Source organism: Rhinopithecus bieti, unplaced genomic scaffold (genome assembly GCF_001698545.2).
Source record: "Rhinopithecus bieti isolate Rb0 unplaced genomic scaffold, ASM169854v2 scaffold_15296, whole genome shotgun sequence".
Classification (NCBI taxonomy): domain Eukaryota; kingdom Metazoa; phylum Chordata; class Mammalia; order Primates; family Cercopithecidae; genus Rhinopithecus; species Rhinopithecus bieti.
This window is the reverse complement of record NW_016809075.1, coordinates 2,344,285-2,364,177: the sequence shown is the minus strand read 5'-3', so window position 1 is coordinate 2,364,177 and position 19,893 is coordinate 2,344,285. Positions and strand designations below refer to the sequence as shown.

The 19,893-nt window shown below is 43.9% G+C and overlaps 1 protein-coding gene across 1 annotated transcript in view; it reads right to left on the bottom strand.

Annotated features, from left to right (window-relative positions):
* The window catches only part of TMEM163 (transmembrane protein 163), a 274,865-nt gene that overhangs the window by 238,257 nt on the left and 16,715 nt on the right, over positions 1–19,893 (bottom strand). The window contains exons 2-4 of the mRNA XM_017888400.1: positions 19,372–19,884; positions 16,880–16,951; positions 14,364–14,483 (exon numbers count right to left, since the gene is read on the bottom strand). Of these exons, the coding sequence (XP_017743889.1) occupies positions 14,364–14,483; positions 16,880–16,951; positions 19,372–19,884 (705 nt within the window). The remainder of the gene's footprint in view (positions 1–14,363; positions 14,484–16,879; positions 16,952–19,371; positions 19,885–19,893) is intronic.

Below are 19,893 nucleotides of genomic sequence, written 5' to 3'. Positions count from 1 at the left end.
TCCCAATTTTTTTTTTTTTTTTTTTTTTTTTTGAGATGGAGTTTCACTCTTGTCACCCAGGCTGGAGTGCAGTGGCATAATCTCAGCTGACTGCAACCTCCATCTCCCGGGTTCAAGTGATTCTCCTGCCTCAGCCTCCCAAGTAGCTGGGATTACAGGTGCCTGCCACCACGCCCAGCTAATTTTTGTATTTTTAGTAGAGACGGGGTTTCACCATGTTGGCCAGGCTGGTCTTGAACTCCTGATCTTTTATGAACATGGTAAATTAAATAATAAACATTCTGATTATACCATCCTAGATTCCAAAAATAAACACATGTGCTGAGCATGTTCATTTATTTATTAATTTTTATATAAACACAATGAGATTTAGTTTGCCAATGTCTTATTAAAGACTTTTTGAATCTATATTCATTAGTGATACTGACCTATAAATTCTCTATTGCCTTTGATTTAGGTATCACAGTAGTAGTAATCTCAAAATGATATAGGAAGTTTTCCTTCTTTTTCTGTAGAATGGAGTGCATGAGATTGGGATTATCTGACCCCTGAACATATGAAAGCACCCATAAAGCCACTGCTGGCCTAGATCAGAGTTTCTCAACCATGGGCACCACTGACACTTTGAGCCAGATAATTCTTCGCTGTGAGGGGCTGTCCTGTGCACTGTAGGATGTTTAACAGCATTCTTGCCCTCCACCCAGTAGACACCAGTAGCATCTCCATTCCCAGTTGTGACAAACAGAAGTGTCTCCTGACATTTCTGGATGTCTCCAGGAAAGGGAGAGGGTGCAAAATCACCTCTGATCGTGAACTACTGTCTTGGATTAACATCTTTAATGGTCATAAACCATTCATGGCAAGTTATTCTAGTAAACTATGCACTTCATCCAAGTCTTCAAATTTATGGGCATACAATTGTAAATAATAGTCTCATTTCCTAAATTTTCTCAGATTACTAATTATACTCCTCATTTCACTTCTAATTACCTTTCACTCATTTCTTTTCTTTTTCAATCAATCTTACCAGACTTAAGCCCATTTATTAGTCTTAAAATAAACAGCTTTTAGTTTTGTTGATTTCTTATATCTTTTCTCTTTCATTTATTTGTATTCTTCAATATATTGTTTCCTTTCTTCTATTTATCTTGCATTTACTGTTTTTACTGTTTCTTATCTTCTTGTTTTAGACAGTTTTGTTTATCAACTTTCAATTTCTCATTGTAAGCTCTAAATATTGTTTAATATTTAATATAAATTTTATCCTTGAATTATTCAGAAATGTGTTGCTTAGTTTCCCAACATGTATTATGATATGTAGAGGTATTTTAGCTATATTTTATTTCAAATTATTATTGCACTGTGGTCAGAGAACATTGTAAAATACACATTCTTAGGAATATGATGAGAATTCTTTTGCATATGATGGAAGCACTCACCTTCTACAAATATTCCGTAATGTGCAAACATCCTTATTGGATGCATGGGTCTACATTGAGCCACTGGATCAGTGTTCTTTAAACCAAAGGGTGACAACTCACTAGTAACACATAAAATGAATTTGGTAGGATGTGACCAGCACTTTTTTTAAATGAAAAAGGATAGAAATTATCAAAGTGAAATTTTTTTCACATTTTAACAACTCTAAAATCAAGTATTAATAGCTCACAGAATGACTAGCATAGCACATAGTTCAATAGCAGCAATTTTTTATTTTCTAGTACAAAAAATCATGTAGCATATTATAATCAAAAGTGTTGTAGAGTGGCCAGGCACGGTGGGTCACACCTGTAATCCCAGAACTTTGGAAAGCCAAGGCGGGTGGGCCACCTGAGGTAAAGAGTTCGAGACTAGCCTGGCCAACATGGTGAAACACTATCTCTACTAAAAACACAAAAATTAACCAGGTGTGGTGTCAGGTGACTGTAATCTCAGCTACTTGGGAGGCTGAGGCAGGAGAATTGTTTGAACCCGGGAGGCAGAGGTTGCAGTGAGCCGAGATCACGCCACTGCACTCCAGCCTGGGTGACAAGAACAAAACTGTGTCTCAAAAATAAATAAATAAACAAAGTAAAAAATGAAAAGACAAAACCATTAGTTTAAAAAAAAAAAAAATGGAAGACACCTCTCCAGGAAACTAGATGAATGCAGATGCATGGTGCATAGGGACGATCCACATGGTCTAACCGGCAGTTGGAAGCACAGATCTGGAGCTCAGACGATGTACAAAGACACTAAACATGTTGTTTTGGTCCTCCAAAGTAAATTCAAAACAAATTAAAAGTTAAATTTAAAAGGAAAACCATAAAATTAGAAAGAAATCAGAGTGAATTTTAAAAAAAAGAAAATGGAAAAGGCAACAAAAACAATTTTTAGAAGCTAGAAAGCATATGGGCAAGTGGTAATTGATTTAACAGACTCTAGAAAGCAAACTCCTAACACAGCAGTGTGAAAGCAAAAAGGCAACCCAATTTACACCTCAGGACACCCAATAAAACAGAAATTGGTAGCACAGTATAATAAAGAGAAGACTGGCAATAGGGAGGTTTGTTCAAAGCCTGTGTAAAAAGGAGTTCTCCAGAATCCCTCCCCAGCTCTGCCCAGAAGGGCAATACCCACCCATCCCCAACTCTCCTATTGGATGATTGGAGGATTTTTCTCTGGAGAAGGTGCAACAGTCTCTTCTTTGAGGAATACCAAACTCAGCCAAAGATGGGGAAACCAAACTCAAAGAGGCTAAAGAAAGAATTTCAGGCTGGGCACAGTGGCTTGTGCCTGTAATCCCCACACTTTGGGAGGCTGAGGTGGGCATATTACTTTAAGTCAGGAGTTCAGGAGTTCAAGACCAGCCTGGCCAAAATGGTGAAACCCCATCTCTACTAAAAATATAAAAATCGGCCAAGCGTGGTGGCGCGTGCCTGTAATCCCAGCTCCTTGGAGTCTGAGGCAGGAGAATCACTTGAACCTGGGAGGCGGAGGTTGCAGATAGCTGAGATCACGCCACTGCACTCCAGGCTGGGGGACAAGAGCAAAACTCTGTCTCAAAAAAAAAAAGAATTTCAAACAGAAGACTGAAATCTCCATCCTCATCCTCAACTCAGCTCCCAAAATTCAAGCAGTCAGGAGTTCACCTTCAAAGCAGAGGCTCAGCAAAACCATCTCAGGGAACCCTGGGCAGCCCAAAAAGAAGGATCTGAAAGTTTAAAACTGGAATCCACCAACAAAACAGTCCAACATGTCACCCTATAGCGAACACTGCCCACATGCTAGGAGCTCAGGACAGCCTTTTAATGACCTATTTTTAACAAGAACAGACTATCTAGGACCACACTCATAGGATTCCTCCCCTAACATGAATGATAAATCCAAAGCAACAGGAGAAAGAAGCACCTGGAGGAAGACAATGCAAGAAATGGAAAAGTACTTTTAACCATCAAAATATTTTCAGAAAGATAACCGCTATTAAAAAGATCCACGGTAGGGAGCAGTGGCTCACACCTGTCATCCCAGCAGTTTGGGAGGCTGAAGTGGGCAGATTGCTTGAGCCCAGGACTTCAAGACCAGCCTGGGCAACAAGGTGAAACCACGTCTCTACAAAAAATCCCAAAATTAGCCAGGGGCGGTGGCACGCCCCTGTAGTCCCAGCTACTTGGAAGGCTGATGTGGGAGGATCACCTGAGCCTGGAAGGTCGAGGCTGCAGTGAGCTGTGATTGTGCCACTGCACTCCAGCCTGGGTGACAGGGAGCGACCCTGTCCAAAAATAAAAAATAAAAAATAAAAAATTTAATTTTCAAAAAAGATCCACAAAACAAGAGTTGGATAATTTTTTAAAGAAATACACTCAGATAATGTTTTAACTTGATAATGGAAATGAAAAGCTCAATAGAAAGGTAGGAATATAAAGGTGATTAAATTTCCCAGGAAGTAGAACAAAAAAGACAAAGAAATAGGAAGTAGGGTGTGTATGGATAAAACAGCCCCCACCACAGCAGGTCCCATGCAAAAGTGTAAGTTTCAGAAGATCTTAGGACTTTCATAGCCACACTACAAATGACAATAAAATGAAGCAAAGTCTTCAGAACTCTTAAGGAACATTATTTCCTACTAAGAATTTTCTATCCAGCTATCAATCCAGTGTCAGGATATATTAAAGACATTCCAGGCATTAAATGGCTTGAAAGCTACACCTCCAGTGCGACCTTACCTAGGGAGCTAGGAGTAGATGTGTTTGCCCTAAAAGGGAGTAAACCAGAGAAGAGAAAAACATGGCATCCTGGAAACAGGGCTTCCAACAGAAGAGAAAAAAATCAAGGAAATCCCAAAAAAGGTTGGGAAGGAAGACTCTGAGCTGCAGCTTTGCACTAGCTGAAACGGGCAACCAGAACCGTTACAGGAGGTCAGGTGCTCCAAGAGAGGTTTCTTCAAGAAGAAACTGATAGAATTACCTCTGCATCTGAAAATATCACAGAGAAGCTGAGGTTAGAAAAGAAATGCTGAATGAAAGTTTAATAAGAAATAAATTCATAGAAAAGTAAACATAGGAATAAACAAAACAGACATGAAATCCAGAAAAAATAAAAAATTGTGCAAGGAAGAAGTCATCGTACTTCACCCTATGGCTCTAGGAGGAGGATTTACATAGTCATAATAATGAAAACCATAACTATGATACAAGGATGGAAATGCAGGAAGTCAGTCTGCTTGTGTGGAGCCAAGAGGATAAAAGAGTAAATTATTTCCTTCCATTTGGGGAAGTTAACAAATAATGCCTAAACTTGAAAAATAAATTAAGAATTAGCATTGGAACCCTGTTATTTACACAAGTAAATACAAGAACTAACTATAAGAGGTGAAGAGGTTGCTGGGAGGACAATGAGGGGGAAATAGAGAGGAGAGAGGGATGGAAAATGGGGGCTGCTGTCATTCTTAACATTCTTATAACTACATCCATGTTAGAGAGTAAAAAAGAAAAAAAATTGAAAATGTCTTTATTTGGTTATTCTCCAGCCGCTCTTTTCAGCATTTGTGTATTTGATTCCTTTCTTATTTTCTACTCATATTAAACACACTTATTTTACAGATTTTGTCAGCTACTTCTGTCATCTAGAGTTTCAGGTCTAATCATGCCATCTGTATGACACTCAATCATGGTGGCTCCTCTTCTCGGGAGTTTTCTAGTATTGGATTGTGAGCTCACCTTTGGTGGGGCTGCCTGCACGGACACCTGCTGGGCCTTAGTCAAAGTTCCTCTGCACTTGCTTCTTTCAGGTGCTCCAGGGGTATTTCCAACCTAGGACCATGTCCATGTTACTATCTCAGCTTGAGGGCCCCCAAGCTAAGTTCAGGGTATACATTCCCAGAATGGATGCCCTGGTGTGTCTCCTAAATTCTCCTCCTGGACCTGGGCACTCATTTCCCCAGCTGCCAGGAATGAGGACTGCTGATGGCCGCATCCCTTTCCCAGAACCCCCCTCCACTGAAGGACGCTGCCTCCCCGTGGTTGTACATGTCCCTGCGGCAGCCCACGCCAAAGACTGGTCTGGCCCCCATGCTTCACCTGGAAGCCATCTCAGCTTCCAGATCCCTGTGGGACAAGCCTCTAAGGCAAGAACACTGCGGTTCAACCTCCCCTCTGCCAGTTCTGGCTCCCCGCAGGTGTTCTTCCTGACAGCCTCCCTCAGCCCCTCACCCCACTGCCAATAAACCTCCTGGAGGGAAACTGAGTCTCCGAGTCTATTTCCCAGGGAATCGACCTACAAAAATTCCAAACACAAATGTACATGAGGTCAGTCTCACGGTTCTGAATTCCAGTGAAGGCTCCCCCACGCTCATCCCCTCCTCAGTCCACACAGAAATACTCTGACACAGATGAGCTCTTCATTGTCTCTGGGCTGCTGGAGGTGTTTATTCTAGTCCACACTTTCATTGAAAGTAAAGTCCTTTTAAGGAATTTATTACTAGTTTCCTCTATCCGCCTGGTGCTGGCCAAAGCATTTGCTACTGACTGAATTGTGTGTCCTCAAAATTCAAATGTTGAGGCCGGGTGTGGTGGCTCACGCCTGTAATCCTAGCACTTTGGGAGGCTGAGCGGGGGCAGATCACCTGAGGTCAGGAGTTCGAGACCAGCCCGGCCAACATGGCAAAACCCTGGCTCTACTAAAAATACAAAAATTAGCCAGGCTTGGTGGCATGTGCCTGTAATCCCAGCTACTCAGGAGGCTGAGGCAGGAGAATTGCCTGAAACTGGGAGGTGGAGGTTACAGTGAGCTGAGATCATGCCATTGCACTCTAGCCTGGGCAACAGAGCAAGACTCCGTCTCAAAAAAAAGAGAATTCAAATGTTGATGCCCTAACCCCCAGTACCTCAAAATGCAGTTGTACTTGGAGATGCGGTCTTTAAAGAGGTAATTAAGTTAAAGTGAGGTCATTAAGGTGGGCCCTAATCCAATATGTCTGGTGTCCTCATAGTAAGAGGAAATGAGGACACAGACACACACAGAGGGACAACCACGCAAAGGCACAGGGAGAAGATGGTGATCTACGAGCCAACGAGCGAGGCCTCAGAAGAAAGCCAACCCTGCTGACACCTTGATCTTGGACTTCCCACATTCGCCAGCAGGAAGGAGGCATGGACATCAGACATGGGAGAAGGTGGACAGGGAGTAAGAGTTTCCCCTGCTGGGGTTAGGAGCAGGGGTTCCCTCCCTACCTCTGGCTTCCTCTGTTCCTTCTGTTTGTCAAGACTTCCGCATCTCAACCCACAGCACAAGGCACTGGGAAGTCACCTCTTGTCCAAAAGGGAGCTACACCAGAAATTCACCTGACAGAGGCAATTCCTAGAGGACCAAATTACAGCCCTGGGATATCCACAGACCAGAAAGCCCCTTCTCAACCAACTGCTTAACAAATATGATGGGAAAAAGACTGAGAGGCAAGAGGAAAAACCCTGACAAATGTCCCAAAGGGCCCCTGCCAGCAAGGACCCAAGCAAGAAGGGACAAGGGACCCTGGGCATGAGATGAGCCCACCTGGGGCTCACTGCCCAGCTACCCTGTGTCACCGCCATGGCTGTGCGACAGGGGCACCTAGTGCTAATGCACCCTGGCCGCGCTTCCAATTAAACGCTGTGTGAAGAAGGCACTGAGAAGGCAGGCAGGGCAGGCAGGCAGCTGCTGAGACCCCTCCCCCACTCCTGGCTGGAAACAGCAGCCCACTGTAAGCGGAGACTCAGGGAGATGAGTCCTCCTAACAGCCTCAGGCGAGTCCCTGTCAGTAGAAGCCTGGATGCTTCAATCAGGGGCTGGGGGGATGCTGGGCAGTGCAGTAAGCAGGAGGGGTGAGAGAATGAGCTCCTGCATCCCCACCATTTACAAAGTTGAAGATGCTCTCTTTGTTTCCTTTGTCTGGCATCTCTACGTGCAAATGTACATCCTCAGCCTGCTGCAACCACAGTGCCCAAGCAGGGCAGAACTGACTCCAGTCCAACCAGTGTCTGAGTGTCCACTGTGTTAGCGGCTGAGAACACTGCCTGAAGAAGACGGGCCCTGGTGTGGAGGAGTGCACATTAGAGTCAAAAGCAATAACAAGATGATTCAAGTATCGTGCATCGAGTTCCTGATCTATGGGTGTCCATGGGGCTATGGGGGAAGGGAGGCATTCCAATCAGCCTGGAAGGCTTCCCAGAAAAGGTGATCTTTCATCTTGATCTTGAGGGATAAGTAAACTTTTGCTAGAAAATGAAGCATGGAGGTCAGGAACCAAAGGCATCTGAGATGAAGGGAAGAGCAGGTACGTGGGTTTGGGGCAAGAAACAGGACACAGCCTGTGGTGCCCACAAGGAGCCTCTGGGGGTTGCAGCCGGCAGTGCGTGGGGATGGGAGGAGGTGAAGCCAGCCAGGAGGAAGGGGACAAGATCATGAAGGACCTCGTGGTAAGCAAAGTGGCCTGTCTGAAATATGCCTCCGCACTCCATGTGCTGTCTGAGCTCACAGCACAGAGGGTGACAGGTACAGAATCCCTGATCACGTGGCTACAGGGTATGAAGGCAGAATGCAGAGGGAGGGAGAGTTGTCAGGGCAAAGTTCCCAAACCGCTGGTCTGCCTATTCCTCCCTCCTGGTCTCCACCTCTCAGAAGCAGCCTCCGGGTTTATCGTCCTGAGCACACCCACGGGGAGCACACTATCCCTCAGAACACCGCCAGGATGTGGCTCTCAAACTTCCTGCCCACATCCCCTGGCCCCTATACCATTGCTTGCTTCAGCGGCGGCAGCCAGACGCTTGTCAGGAAAATATTCCTGCAGATTCTCCACAATGGTTCCACCTCATACAAGGAGGTGGACACAGGAGCTTGTGAAGAGGCCCGGGGCTGCGAAAAGTCCAGCAAGGATTAGATGCCACATCTGACATGAGGAGCGGCCAGAAGTGTATGCAGGCACCATGCCTGGGCCTGGACATGCGTAGAAAATGTCTTGAAGAGCAGTTAAGACACTGGTAACAAAGGTTGCCGGCAGGAGAGAGAGACTTTAGGACAGGACAGAGATTTGGATTGTGCTCCTTTGGTCTCAGGAATTTTTATCTTGTGTACATTCTGCTTTTTTCAGTAAAATAAATACATGACCAGCAAACTACACAAAGGATCATTCCACATGCAGAATGCCAGCTTGCACGGTTAAGGTCTTGGGTCATGGAAGTATTTCAGGAGTAGGGGAAACAGGTGAGTTTAGGGACACGGGCAGAAGAGACAAGGGCTTCACAGCCTTCATGCATGGAGGAGGGCACAAAGGGAAGAACCGTGATGAAGGAAACTGGCAGTGTCATGGATAAAACTGCTCTGCAGGAACGGGCGCCTGCAGTTGGTATGCCCTCTTTGGGGAGGGGAGTTGTCAGTGAGGAGGCTGTCATGTGAGATCCGTGAAATGGGTTGCCTAAAGGACGTGGGTTCCAGTCCTGAGGAGAAGAAGTTTGAGGAAAAAAGGGGGACAAAAGTCAGGGCAGGCCAGACCTGTTTTGTTTGTTTGTTTGTTTGTTTGTTTGTTTGTTTGTTTTTTGAGACAGAGTCTCCCAGGCTGGAGTGCAATGGCACGATCTCAGCTCACTGCAACTCTGCCTCCCCTGTTCAGGTGATTCTCCTACTTCAGCCTCCTGAGTAGCTGGGATTACAGGCACGCACCACCACACTGGCAAATTTTTGTATTTTTAGTGGAGACAGGATCTCACCATGGCTGATCTCATGGTGTGGCCAGGCTGGTCTCAAACTCCTGACCTCAAATGATCCACCCGCCTCAGCCTCCCAAAGGGCTGGGATTACGGGCATGAGCCACCAAACCTGGCCAAGGCCAGACCTTTAAGGCCACTGCAACTATGTCCATGTTACTCTCAGCACACCAGAAAGTGCCTGAAGAGTCTTATGTCTTTTCCATCTCCCAGTGTGTCTATCAGATGAGAGAACACCTAAGAAAGTTCTCAAACATTTTTTGCTGAGTTTATAGAAGAATCGTGCAATTTCATTTTATCTCTCAACTATTAGTCTCATAATTTAGAAAGAATAAAATACATATCTTACCATTTTAAGGGTTAAGAGTTTACATTAAAATCAAATAAATGATTTTAAAATATCCACATCTAAAAAGAAAATCACTCCTTTCCAAAGTGTTTTTCTAGTTCTTAAATCTACAGCTGCACCTTATTTGTTTGCTTGTTTATTTATTTATTTATTTACTTTGAGACAGAGTCTTGCTCTGTCGCCCAGGCTGGAGTGCAGTGGCATGATCCTTGCTCACTGCAACCTCCATCTCCTGGGTTCAAGCGATTCTCCTGCCTCAGCCTCCCGAGTAGATGGGACTATAGGCACACTATAGGCCGTGTGCCTATATTATATTAGCCAAAAATATAGGCTAATTTTTGTATTTTCTTTTTAGTAGAGACAGGGTTTCACCATATTGGCCAGGCTGGTCTCAAACTCCTGACCTCAGGATCTGTCTCCCTGGCCTCCCAAAGTGCTGGGATTACAGGTATGAGCCACTGCTCCCGGTCAGCTGGACCTAGCTTTTGAGTGAGCTTTTTCTGAGAAGATCAGGGTTTGGAGTACTTCTCTAATGGAGCTGTGTATCTTAGGAAAGGTTTTCCCCTGAGAATGTTTCAAATATGCCTTCATTTCCCACAGAACATGCATTGAGTGCCTAAAAATTAACTTGCACTCAAACCTGATAAACAGAGTCAGAATGCATTTTCCTAAATCACTGTAACAAAGATATCAATGGTGTCAAAACCCTGAGTTTTGAGACAGAACTTCTGTTCTCTTTCTAGCTTCATTATTAGAACAGACTTTTTTTCACATTTGGTCATAACAGGATTGCCATTTTTTCCATGCTGCCTACCGATTATAAACAGAATGAATTTTAAAACCAAACTAGAGCTCTCTCTGAAATATTCAAGATGTATTACCATCTGGTTTTATATCAGCATTTGAACAGATCCAAAATCACTACATTACCAAGTATTATCAAAAATAGTTCACATTAAAAAATAGTTCATGTCCCTCTCAAAGCATACTCAAGGCACAAACTTCAAAAGTCCACCTAATTTTTCAAACTATCCCAGACATATGAATGCCAACCATAATTACATATGTGATTTATAACAAATAACTCAGTAATACTGATATAAGCTAGTTTTATCATCAGATCTTTTAGAAACTACTAACTTGAGAAGACATGGTATATTGATTACCTGGAAGCTTATAGGAGATGAAGGGTAACAATCTTTAACTTGTAAACCACAAATAAAATTTTAAGGCTCCCCAACCATCTGAATGGACCTCTCTTCTCAGCCAAGGGCACTCCAAAGTTAACCTGAAAAACTGTTTCCAGCCGTGATGGGAAAGGGGACTCAGAGGACACTCACTGTACCCGCCTCCCTTCTGGAATTCAGGAAAAGCTGACCAGCATTAGCATCAACGCAGACATTAAGTCTGATAAGAAACATTTACAGTCTGTTCTCTCTGAAGTCTGCTACCTGGAGGCCTCATCTGCATGATAAAACTTTGGTCTCCATAATCCCTTATCAGAATCCAGAGATTCATTTTTATTGATTCCAGGTGTTTAGATAATAACTTAAGTCTTTCAACCAATTGCCAAGCAGAACATTTTTTAATCTACCTATAACCTGGAAGTCATCCACTTCCAGTTGTGCCAACTTTCCAGATCAAATCAGTATACACCTTACAAATATTCATTGATATATTATGTCTCCCTAAAGAGTATAAAAGCAAGCTGCACCCCAACCACCTCAGGCACATGTTTTCAGACCTCCTGAGACTGTGTCACAAGCGTGTCCTTAACCTAGGCAAAATAAACTTTCTCAACTGATTGAGCCCTGTCTCAGAGACTTTCAGGTTCACAACCTACAATGCACATGTCAGGTAAAAATACGAATCTTTCCAGTTGACCGAGAAAAAGAGATGTGCCCCCCAACTTGTATCTACCCTCCTCATTTCCAAACTCAAAAGAGCCCACAGCATTTCTTCAGAAGATACTCAGCTAAAAATCAGTAACCATTATTAAATAAATAGAAAATGGCAGCTAAGGAGGTAAAGACAGGAACTCCAGCTGACCCCAGGAGATGTGACTCCAAGACAACTCCCTTAGCAAGAGAATGGCCATAGGATGACCTGATTACCCCCCAAAAGTGTAATTGTTTATAAAATATATGAGATCTCGGCCTTGTATGTAAATCTTCAGATAAAATTTATCGTTTTCCAAGAAATATTGTCCTTCCACCTAACTAAAAAAAAAAGTTTTAAAAAATCTCTCAGTTCATTTATTTCAGTCTTGAGTTCTGATTCCACACAAGGATGGATGATCTTCCTGCCCCAAATTTTTCACCATCCAACAGTAGCAAGAAGCCATGTCCATAAATACAGTCGCTTTCTCTTCATCATGTTTAACACTCCCGCCAACACACGTACACACACACAACACACATGCACACACTCCAAAACTTCTCCGCCACACCAAAGCATCATATACAGTAATTCTACAGCAATCCTCTTAAAAATACTAATTGATTCAATTCAGCCATTTCACTGGTTTGGAGAGAGGTGCAGGAAGTCAGAGCATTGCGTTTCATCCATCTCTGTTAACTACCTCCTTCCTTGAAGAGTAGGACTGGAAGTTTTGTGACACTTTACAAAATCTTTATTGCCATTTTGAAATGTTCCCTTTTACCTTAGACACTCATTTAAACATAACTTCGAAAGTCAGTTTATATTGCTTAATCTCTGTTTATTTCCATTCAAAACTAGGAAAAGAATTTCACAAAAGTCTGGCACCATATAAATGATGCTTTGGAAGAGATTTTAAATACTGCATAGTAGAAATACATTTAGGAAACTAAATAGTAAAATCAACAACCCTAACAACACAATCAGAGACCACATCAAGGGTTTAAAATATGAAACACAAACACACACACAAACACTAAAGCTACTCTGTAGTTAAAGTGGAGGAAAATACAATTCACCTTCTACATTCTTTGGTTTGACGAAACCAGAACAAACTGTAAGTAACATGAGAACAAATTGAACGTACTATAGATAACACAAATCATGATATCATATGCCGATACCAACATTTTATTGGCTAAAAGTTAGAGGATTTAAATTAAATACTTGCTGCAAAGAAGGTGTAAAATCATTTTTAAAAGAAAAAGAAAGAGAAGCCCTTTCCACAAAGCCACATTCTACTTCTGTATGCACTATGCAACTGTCTTTCTTTATTAAAGGAAATGAACAACGGTTTTAAGATAACCCAACTGATCAGGTGTAACATGTGAAACCAAAATTTCCTCATAATTTTTGTCTATGATGAGACTTAAGTACAGCAAATGTAATATTACTTTCCCAGAAGAAAGACTTGCCCAATATTTCTTCACATTCAGTCTTCATTCAAACACCCACGTGATAAATCAAAACAGCTTTATCAGGCACATGGACGAGTCTGAGTTACTATTATTCTGTTTGTAAATCGCCTCCCTTCGTTCCTTTCCTTTTTCTTTACATATGCAAATTATGGTGTCTGATCCAAAGTCCTCCACCAGCCCCCGCAACCAAATTATCCCCTAGGGACATCAATCCATCTTGTTATTCTTGTTTCAGCATTTAAAAACTGGGGGCAAGGGGAAGGAGTAGCTATTTTCAGGAATCAGAATTCCCCTTGATTAGATTTCTGGCTCACCGGTAAAAATGTTTATACTTGGGAATGCATTGCCCTCCACTTCTAAATGTTTGGCTGTTTTACAGCCAAGATATGGTACAGTCTTTCCAATATAAATTGCTTAAAGTAATATATGCCTAGTTTTGCAGGGAGCATTTGGTCAAATTTTAATACTCCCTCTTGGGAGCCAACCCAACTTCCAGCAGCAGATCTAACCTTGCAGAATAGAATTTTAAGCAACACGCACACATAACTTGTCTTCTAGCAGACATGGGCTTTTTTCTCCTAATCTGAGGGTTGTCACAGGAGACACCTTGTGTGATGCCTATCACTGAGAAAATAGATCTTTCTGTTAGGTAATAAATTCGTCACAAAATGCAGTCTTTTCCCTAGCATCAAAACACACACACACACACACACACACACACCCCACTCGGGTTTCTACCAAGGTTGAGCTGTAACTGACACTGCTTAGGCTTGTGAGTCACTGCACAATTCATAAGAATAAATAGCACACGTACATTTCCATAGGCTGCAAAATGTTAGTCGAGAAAACACATGCCATCGGCCTTCCTAACCCCCAAACAGGATTATCTGGCAGAAACTGTTCCACTTCCTTAGTTTTTCTTAATTGCAATACATGTTTTTGTTTCCATGGCCACCGAAAACTTGAGAGAAGACCCTCCCATTACACTTTCACTAAAATGTGCATAGGATTTTCCTCCAAGCCTTACACAGATACGATCAGGGAAAAGGAGAGGGCTCACTGCAATATTACACCCATCTTCTTGCATTAGGCTCAAAATAAGAATCTTAAGGATATATATGTGTCACGTGTCAGCCCAAGCTGAAGGCATCCAGCAAGAGTATTTTCACTATTCAGCTAGCAGCCAGCATCTACTTCCGCAAGCCCGCATACTGATGAGAGCCAAGGCTCCCAGTCGCTCTCCACCTCATCTTCTTACCAGTCTTTCCTCTGCAGAGGACAGAAGCTATTTTACTAATTTATAAGTCCTCTGACTATCCAACCATCTAAAAGAATTTACTCATCAATAATAGTCAACTAAAAGCAAAAGCACATCCCACAGGAATTAGAGAATAAAACAGGCAACAGCAGCACATATTGGCTGACGAGACCCTTGATACTCACTAAAGGCAGCCACTGCGAGGGCCAGGGTGACAATGATGGAGAACCAGGACACCCACAATGCCTTCTTCCTGTAGTTCTGGGCTTCATGAGGTTTCAGGCGGGTGCTGCTTTCTAGTAAGCCTGACAAAAACAAGGAGAAAGGGAAGTTAGACATTTCCTTACTAAGAAACCCACAGCGAGAGCTACAATTTCTTACCCAAAGATTGCAAACTAACAGCCCGTGGGCCAAGATGTGTTTTGTTTGGCCCACACTGTGTTTTAACAATTAGAAGATTTCACATGAAAATCAAGCTTTCTGGCACCCCTTGAAAAATCACAGGCTCTGACAATATGAGCCGCGTATTTCTGCAGGGTAAGAGCAGCTGTCCTCTTTCGAAGATCTCCACAGACCCCACCACTCCTTGACATATCACACCAGGCCATTCCTTTGCCCCTGTGTTAAGTTGCTTGGCCTCAGGTAGATGCTGTTCCTGCCCACAAGGCCTTTCTGTTAGGAAAACAGCACAAACCACCCACATTCAGCCGGGTCTTCAGGCTCCTCAGCTGTGAGCATTGATTTGCATTCATTCACCAGCACAGTCCCAACTGGTGGACTGGGTTTTGCCCAAAGCAAAGAGTCAGTCTACAAATGACCTCACTGCTCCCCCAACAATTAGCAGGAGAAGAACCATTTCTCTTTAACCATATCCACCAATAGCCTCCAGGCCCAAATTATAAGCCACGTCTCCTTCCCTCCTTTTTCTGTTCTATAGTATACACATCCTTTTTAGCAAGCACATGTCAAAAAATTCTCAGAATATTAAAGTGGGGCAAACCTACTAAAACTAGAGGTAGCTTCCCAGGTAGGCCATGTATAAGACAAGTTTTATTTTTATCTTCTATGCTTTCAACATGGAGAGTCCTCGACAACAACAGAAATTCATGACAATTCCCAGGCAATGCCCACAACTGCCTGGGGTCAAAGACTAAAATGTCTTCAGAATGATCTTGATTTATATGTTTATCCTTCTCCTTTGACTATAGATCATATACAGCATCTCTTAGTTGCACAGAGCACCAGATTTTCAGCCATGCATTTACATGAACAGGAGCTTATTACACCATCTCTGGTGAAACAACCCACAACACAACTTTCAGAGGTTGAGCAGCCTCATCAGAGCAGCTCCAAAGAATGAAGGAATTGGTAATGAAAGCTCAGGTGCCAATCTGTAAAATATCACACAGTGTGAGACATCACACCTACGCATCACATAAAAGACACCATCTCATTCATCCAACTGGGTACCACAGTAAGCCTCTGGTTGCCAAAAACTGCATCCTGACCAAAAGTTAAAATCAGGACCCTGCTAAAGCTTTTCAGTTCCATTTATAATCCAGACTCAAGCATCGCTGAATAAGTCCTGAGCAAAACAAGCCAGAATGTCAAGAAGGTTGGTAAGTGAGCCCAGCTCACTGCCTAGAGATTTTTAAATAATTGAAACCTACAGGCTTACATAGAATCAAAGGTAGATGAAATGCAAATGTGAGGCATAAACACCATCACCATTCTCTCTCTGGAAATCTCCCCAAACCTTCCTTCGTGAGTGGACTTGGATGGAAAAGATAAATATCTTCTCTCTTGTCAAATTCTGCCCAGGTACAAGTAATTTAAATAAAAATATAGCAGGCCCCTTTGTCTATATCTTCCTTGGCTGCCAAAAACCACACCCTATTCCAGTTTTCAACTATACAATCACCAGTTATAGCCCTATCCTAGAATGAGCAGATTCCATGCACCCTTAAAAATTTATGTCCCTTTTCCCAAATGATATAAAAATATTCCTTTCATCGTGGCCAACTGATTTTCAGGATAAGTGAAGTTATAACATTTAGGTACTGACTCAAATAAGCAGTTTGTTTGCTAGGTAATTTGACAGCAACAATCTCCAGATTGTCATCCACTGAGGTAAAAACAAGGTTCCTTTGAGAAGTAGATTTCATGTGCTAAGAGGAATGACAATCATGCCCATTTTCTCTTCAGCCACATAACATTTATTTTTCCATCCAAAGTCAGCTAGTTTCAATAATATAACTGGTCCTGACCACACATGCGGACCAATCTACATGCTTCACCCACCAGTGACACAGCACTCCCCTGGAGGAGTTTCAGATGACAGCCCAGGACAACTGGACTGTCCCACTAAGGTGGCATTTAGAACTTCTCGGCATTACAACCAGTACTTCTTCCCCAGATCTGAGCCTGTGTGTGCCTCCTCCATGAAATTTTTAAAGTTAAAAAATAAAATGGAATAAGTAGAATGGGAAGACTGTCCAAAAATGGAAGGACTTGCCCATTTCTATTCAACCTTTTCTTATTTTCTGCTGATTTTCCTTTCTCAAAATATAGCCGATCCTAAGAATGGAAAACTTTGTACTCCTCAAGGGGAAGTGGAGTATGATGATGTTTAAAGACTCAGTTCCTAGTGAATGTTTCACACACAGGTACCTCCACACATGTTGGATGCAGGCACACTCACAAGTCACAAAGATGTAGCGAGAATTCCTAAGGTTTTCAGGAAGCTGTGCTTTAAAGCTGGAAGAAAGGCAGCCTGAAGAGACAGGACAGGCCTCAGATTTGCAGGCAGGGCTGGATCATCCCTACCCATAGTTGGCCCCCATATTTGAATTTCTAAACTCACTCAAATTTCATATATTTGCAATTTTGGACTGGGAATACTAAGCATAGTACTAATGAGGGACTGATCCTTTATTTATTTTGGAGAGGGGAAAGGTACAAATACATTTGGAGAGGTTGAAGCCATCAGTTATTTCTACACTAGTATGCATTAATTCCAATTCCTTTCTCCTAAGTTTGTCAAGCTTGAACTCTCTGAAGAAAGGGAAATTTTTGTTAGATGGGGAAGTAGTGGGAAATGCTGACACATATAATTATCTAAGGCTAAGCTGGGCCCTAAGGTTATGGACAGAATGATGGGAAAATACTTGTGGGGAGAAGAATAGGTATTCAAGGGGGATGGGAAGAATAATTAAGATAAACCTGGCCTAATTTTTGTGTTTAGTCCCTAAAGGTCTTAGGCCACAGAGCTCTTGCTCCCTGAACTTTAAGCTCAACCAGATGGCACTGCAGTTACTGACATTCTGAGCTAGCTAGGTTTCTGAGAACCAGCCTACATTACTTGTAAGGGGCGAATGCCTCCAAAGTCTCAAAACACTAGATTTTAAAGCAAACCTTTGAAGAGAGTTAGCGGTGGTCTGGAATCACATCTGATAGCTCCAAAGGGAGTTAGGACAAAAGAGAATGCCAAATACAGGTGCAGATCCGAGGTACCCCTCAACCCCTCTACAGACAGCCTATAGGTATTTAGGCCTGAAAGAAAGCAAGTCAGGCAGGATGCAGAGATACACAGCAGGCAAGTGCTGAGGCTTCCACCTCCCCAGTTCCTCTCACCAGCAGGAAAGAGGTAGCTGCATTCAACCCATTCCCAAAGGATATAAAAATCAATATTGGAAAAATGCAGCACCATAAGAAAAAAAAATAACACAAAAAACAAACACAAAATCCTACAATAAACCTCCCCAGGTAACGTTCTGGTTTACTTAACAAAAATCACTTATTCACCATATACTGGTTGCCATCAGGAAGAGGTCAAACAAAAGAATGTCACATTGACGTTCAGCTCTCAATGCCACACAGCACCGGGTTCTTTGGGGAATAGGGTTCATCCTAACAGAGAGGCTGTGTGTGATATGCCACGCTCTCAAACAGTGACAGTTTACAAACAGTCAATGCTTTCATGCTATCACATAATGGAAAATGAAATTCCGTTGACCAGAGAAAAATAACCTTAAGAATGAATTCAGAAGGGCTTTTCACACTTGAACATGAACTACAAAATGATGCTAAATATGAACTCACCCTAGCACTGTTTTCCCTCCTATTATTTTATGGGGTAGGGAGAAACAGGCCAGCTCTTACAGATGACCTGCAATGCTACAAAAATAAGCTCAACCCAGGCTTCTGTCTTTCTTCAATATGGAATTTTTAAATCCTACAATATTAGCTGGAGAGGGGCAAAGGTAATGAACACACGCTATAATAAAAGTGAGAGGTTTTGCTCCGTGCTCGTGATGTCCCCTGTCCTCACCTCTTAAATGGAATCTAGTTATGTGAGAACAGGGGGAGAAACTGCAACAGAGGTGCAGAATTCGTTGCCACTGGAGCAGCTCCAGTTCTCGCTGAGCATCTAGGCGGATTCTCTGGGAACTGCCGTTTCCATGTCATTTTATTTCACATGCTACAGTTTAGAATTTCTAAGGAGAAAGAGATCGTGCATCCGAACACTAAACCGGAATAAAAATGTACAGGAGATACTAAGAATAGGACAAAAACCTGCTAAGTCTAAAATATATAAACCCGCCACAGCCAACAAAATAAGGCTTCCAAGAAAAGGGGGTGGAGGTGCAAAGAGCCGGCTTCCCTGAAGGGCCTGGCTGCAAGAATCCCGCTTTGGCCACTAAGCGGTTTTAGCAGAACCACAGATTCGTTCTGAGGGGGACAATTTGGATTCAGATTCAGCAAGAAGCAGAAAAGGTGCAGACGTGGCCGAGAACAGGGCTCCCTCTGCAAAGAATCCAAGCCCAGAGGAAACGCGGAAGGGATGGAGGAGAGAGACGCGGGAATGAGCAGGGAGTCTCTCCCGTCCTACGCCGGCGACTCAAGGGGGCATCAGCAGTCGGTGGGAGGCAGAGTGTGGTCTCCCAGCAGAGGCACGTGTGCGGACCTCCAGGCCAGTGTCAGTGGAGGGGGGCTCTGAAGGGTCTGCAGACGCGCCCTCCGGAACCATCAGGTTTCAGTGGCATCTATCCAGATGAGGCTGGTGGCCCAAATCCAAATGTCCCATTCCTCTGCCCCATCATCAGACGACGGGGCAGGGACCCACCGTGACCCGGGTCCGCAGTGAGAGTCGGGGACCGCCCGAGACCAGAAGCCGCCCGAGTCTCGGCTTACTCCCCTCCTTGCGCCCTTCGCCGGGGCGGGCAGCCGGGCGGTCGCCGAGAGACATCTCGCGGCTACACCCGCAAGGGACTTCCCGCAGGGAAGTTCTCCCAGGCAGCCGGCGGGGCCTCAGGGGACTACGGAAAGGAGGATGCAACGAGCCCGGGTCCCTCCGAGCTGAGTAGGGCCCGCAGTGGCCCAGGAGCGCCCGGTTCCGAACGCAAAAAAATGCCTCCCGCAAACTTTTCCCGTGGGCGCCGGAGGGCCTGGAGCTGGCAGAAAGCAGGGCGCCAGTCCAGACGGGGTCGGCCTGAAGGCAGCCGGCGTCTGGGCTTCGAGGGAAGGAACCGCAGTCGAGGCGGTGCCGGCCGCAGAAGGTGGGGCTGCCGCTCTCGGCTCGCGGCACTCTAGCCGAGAAGTCGGGGCTCCGTGCCCCCGCGCGCTCCGAGCCCCGCACCCGGTCCAGCGCAGCCCGCGAGTGGGGAGAGGCGGGCCCCGAGCAGCCGCCCCCGTCTCCGGCCCGGCCTGGCGGCG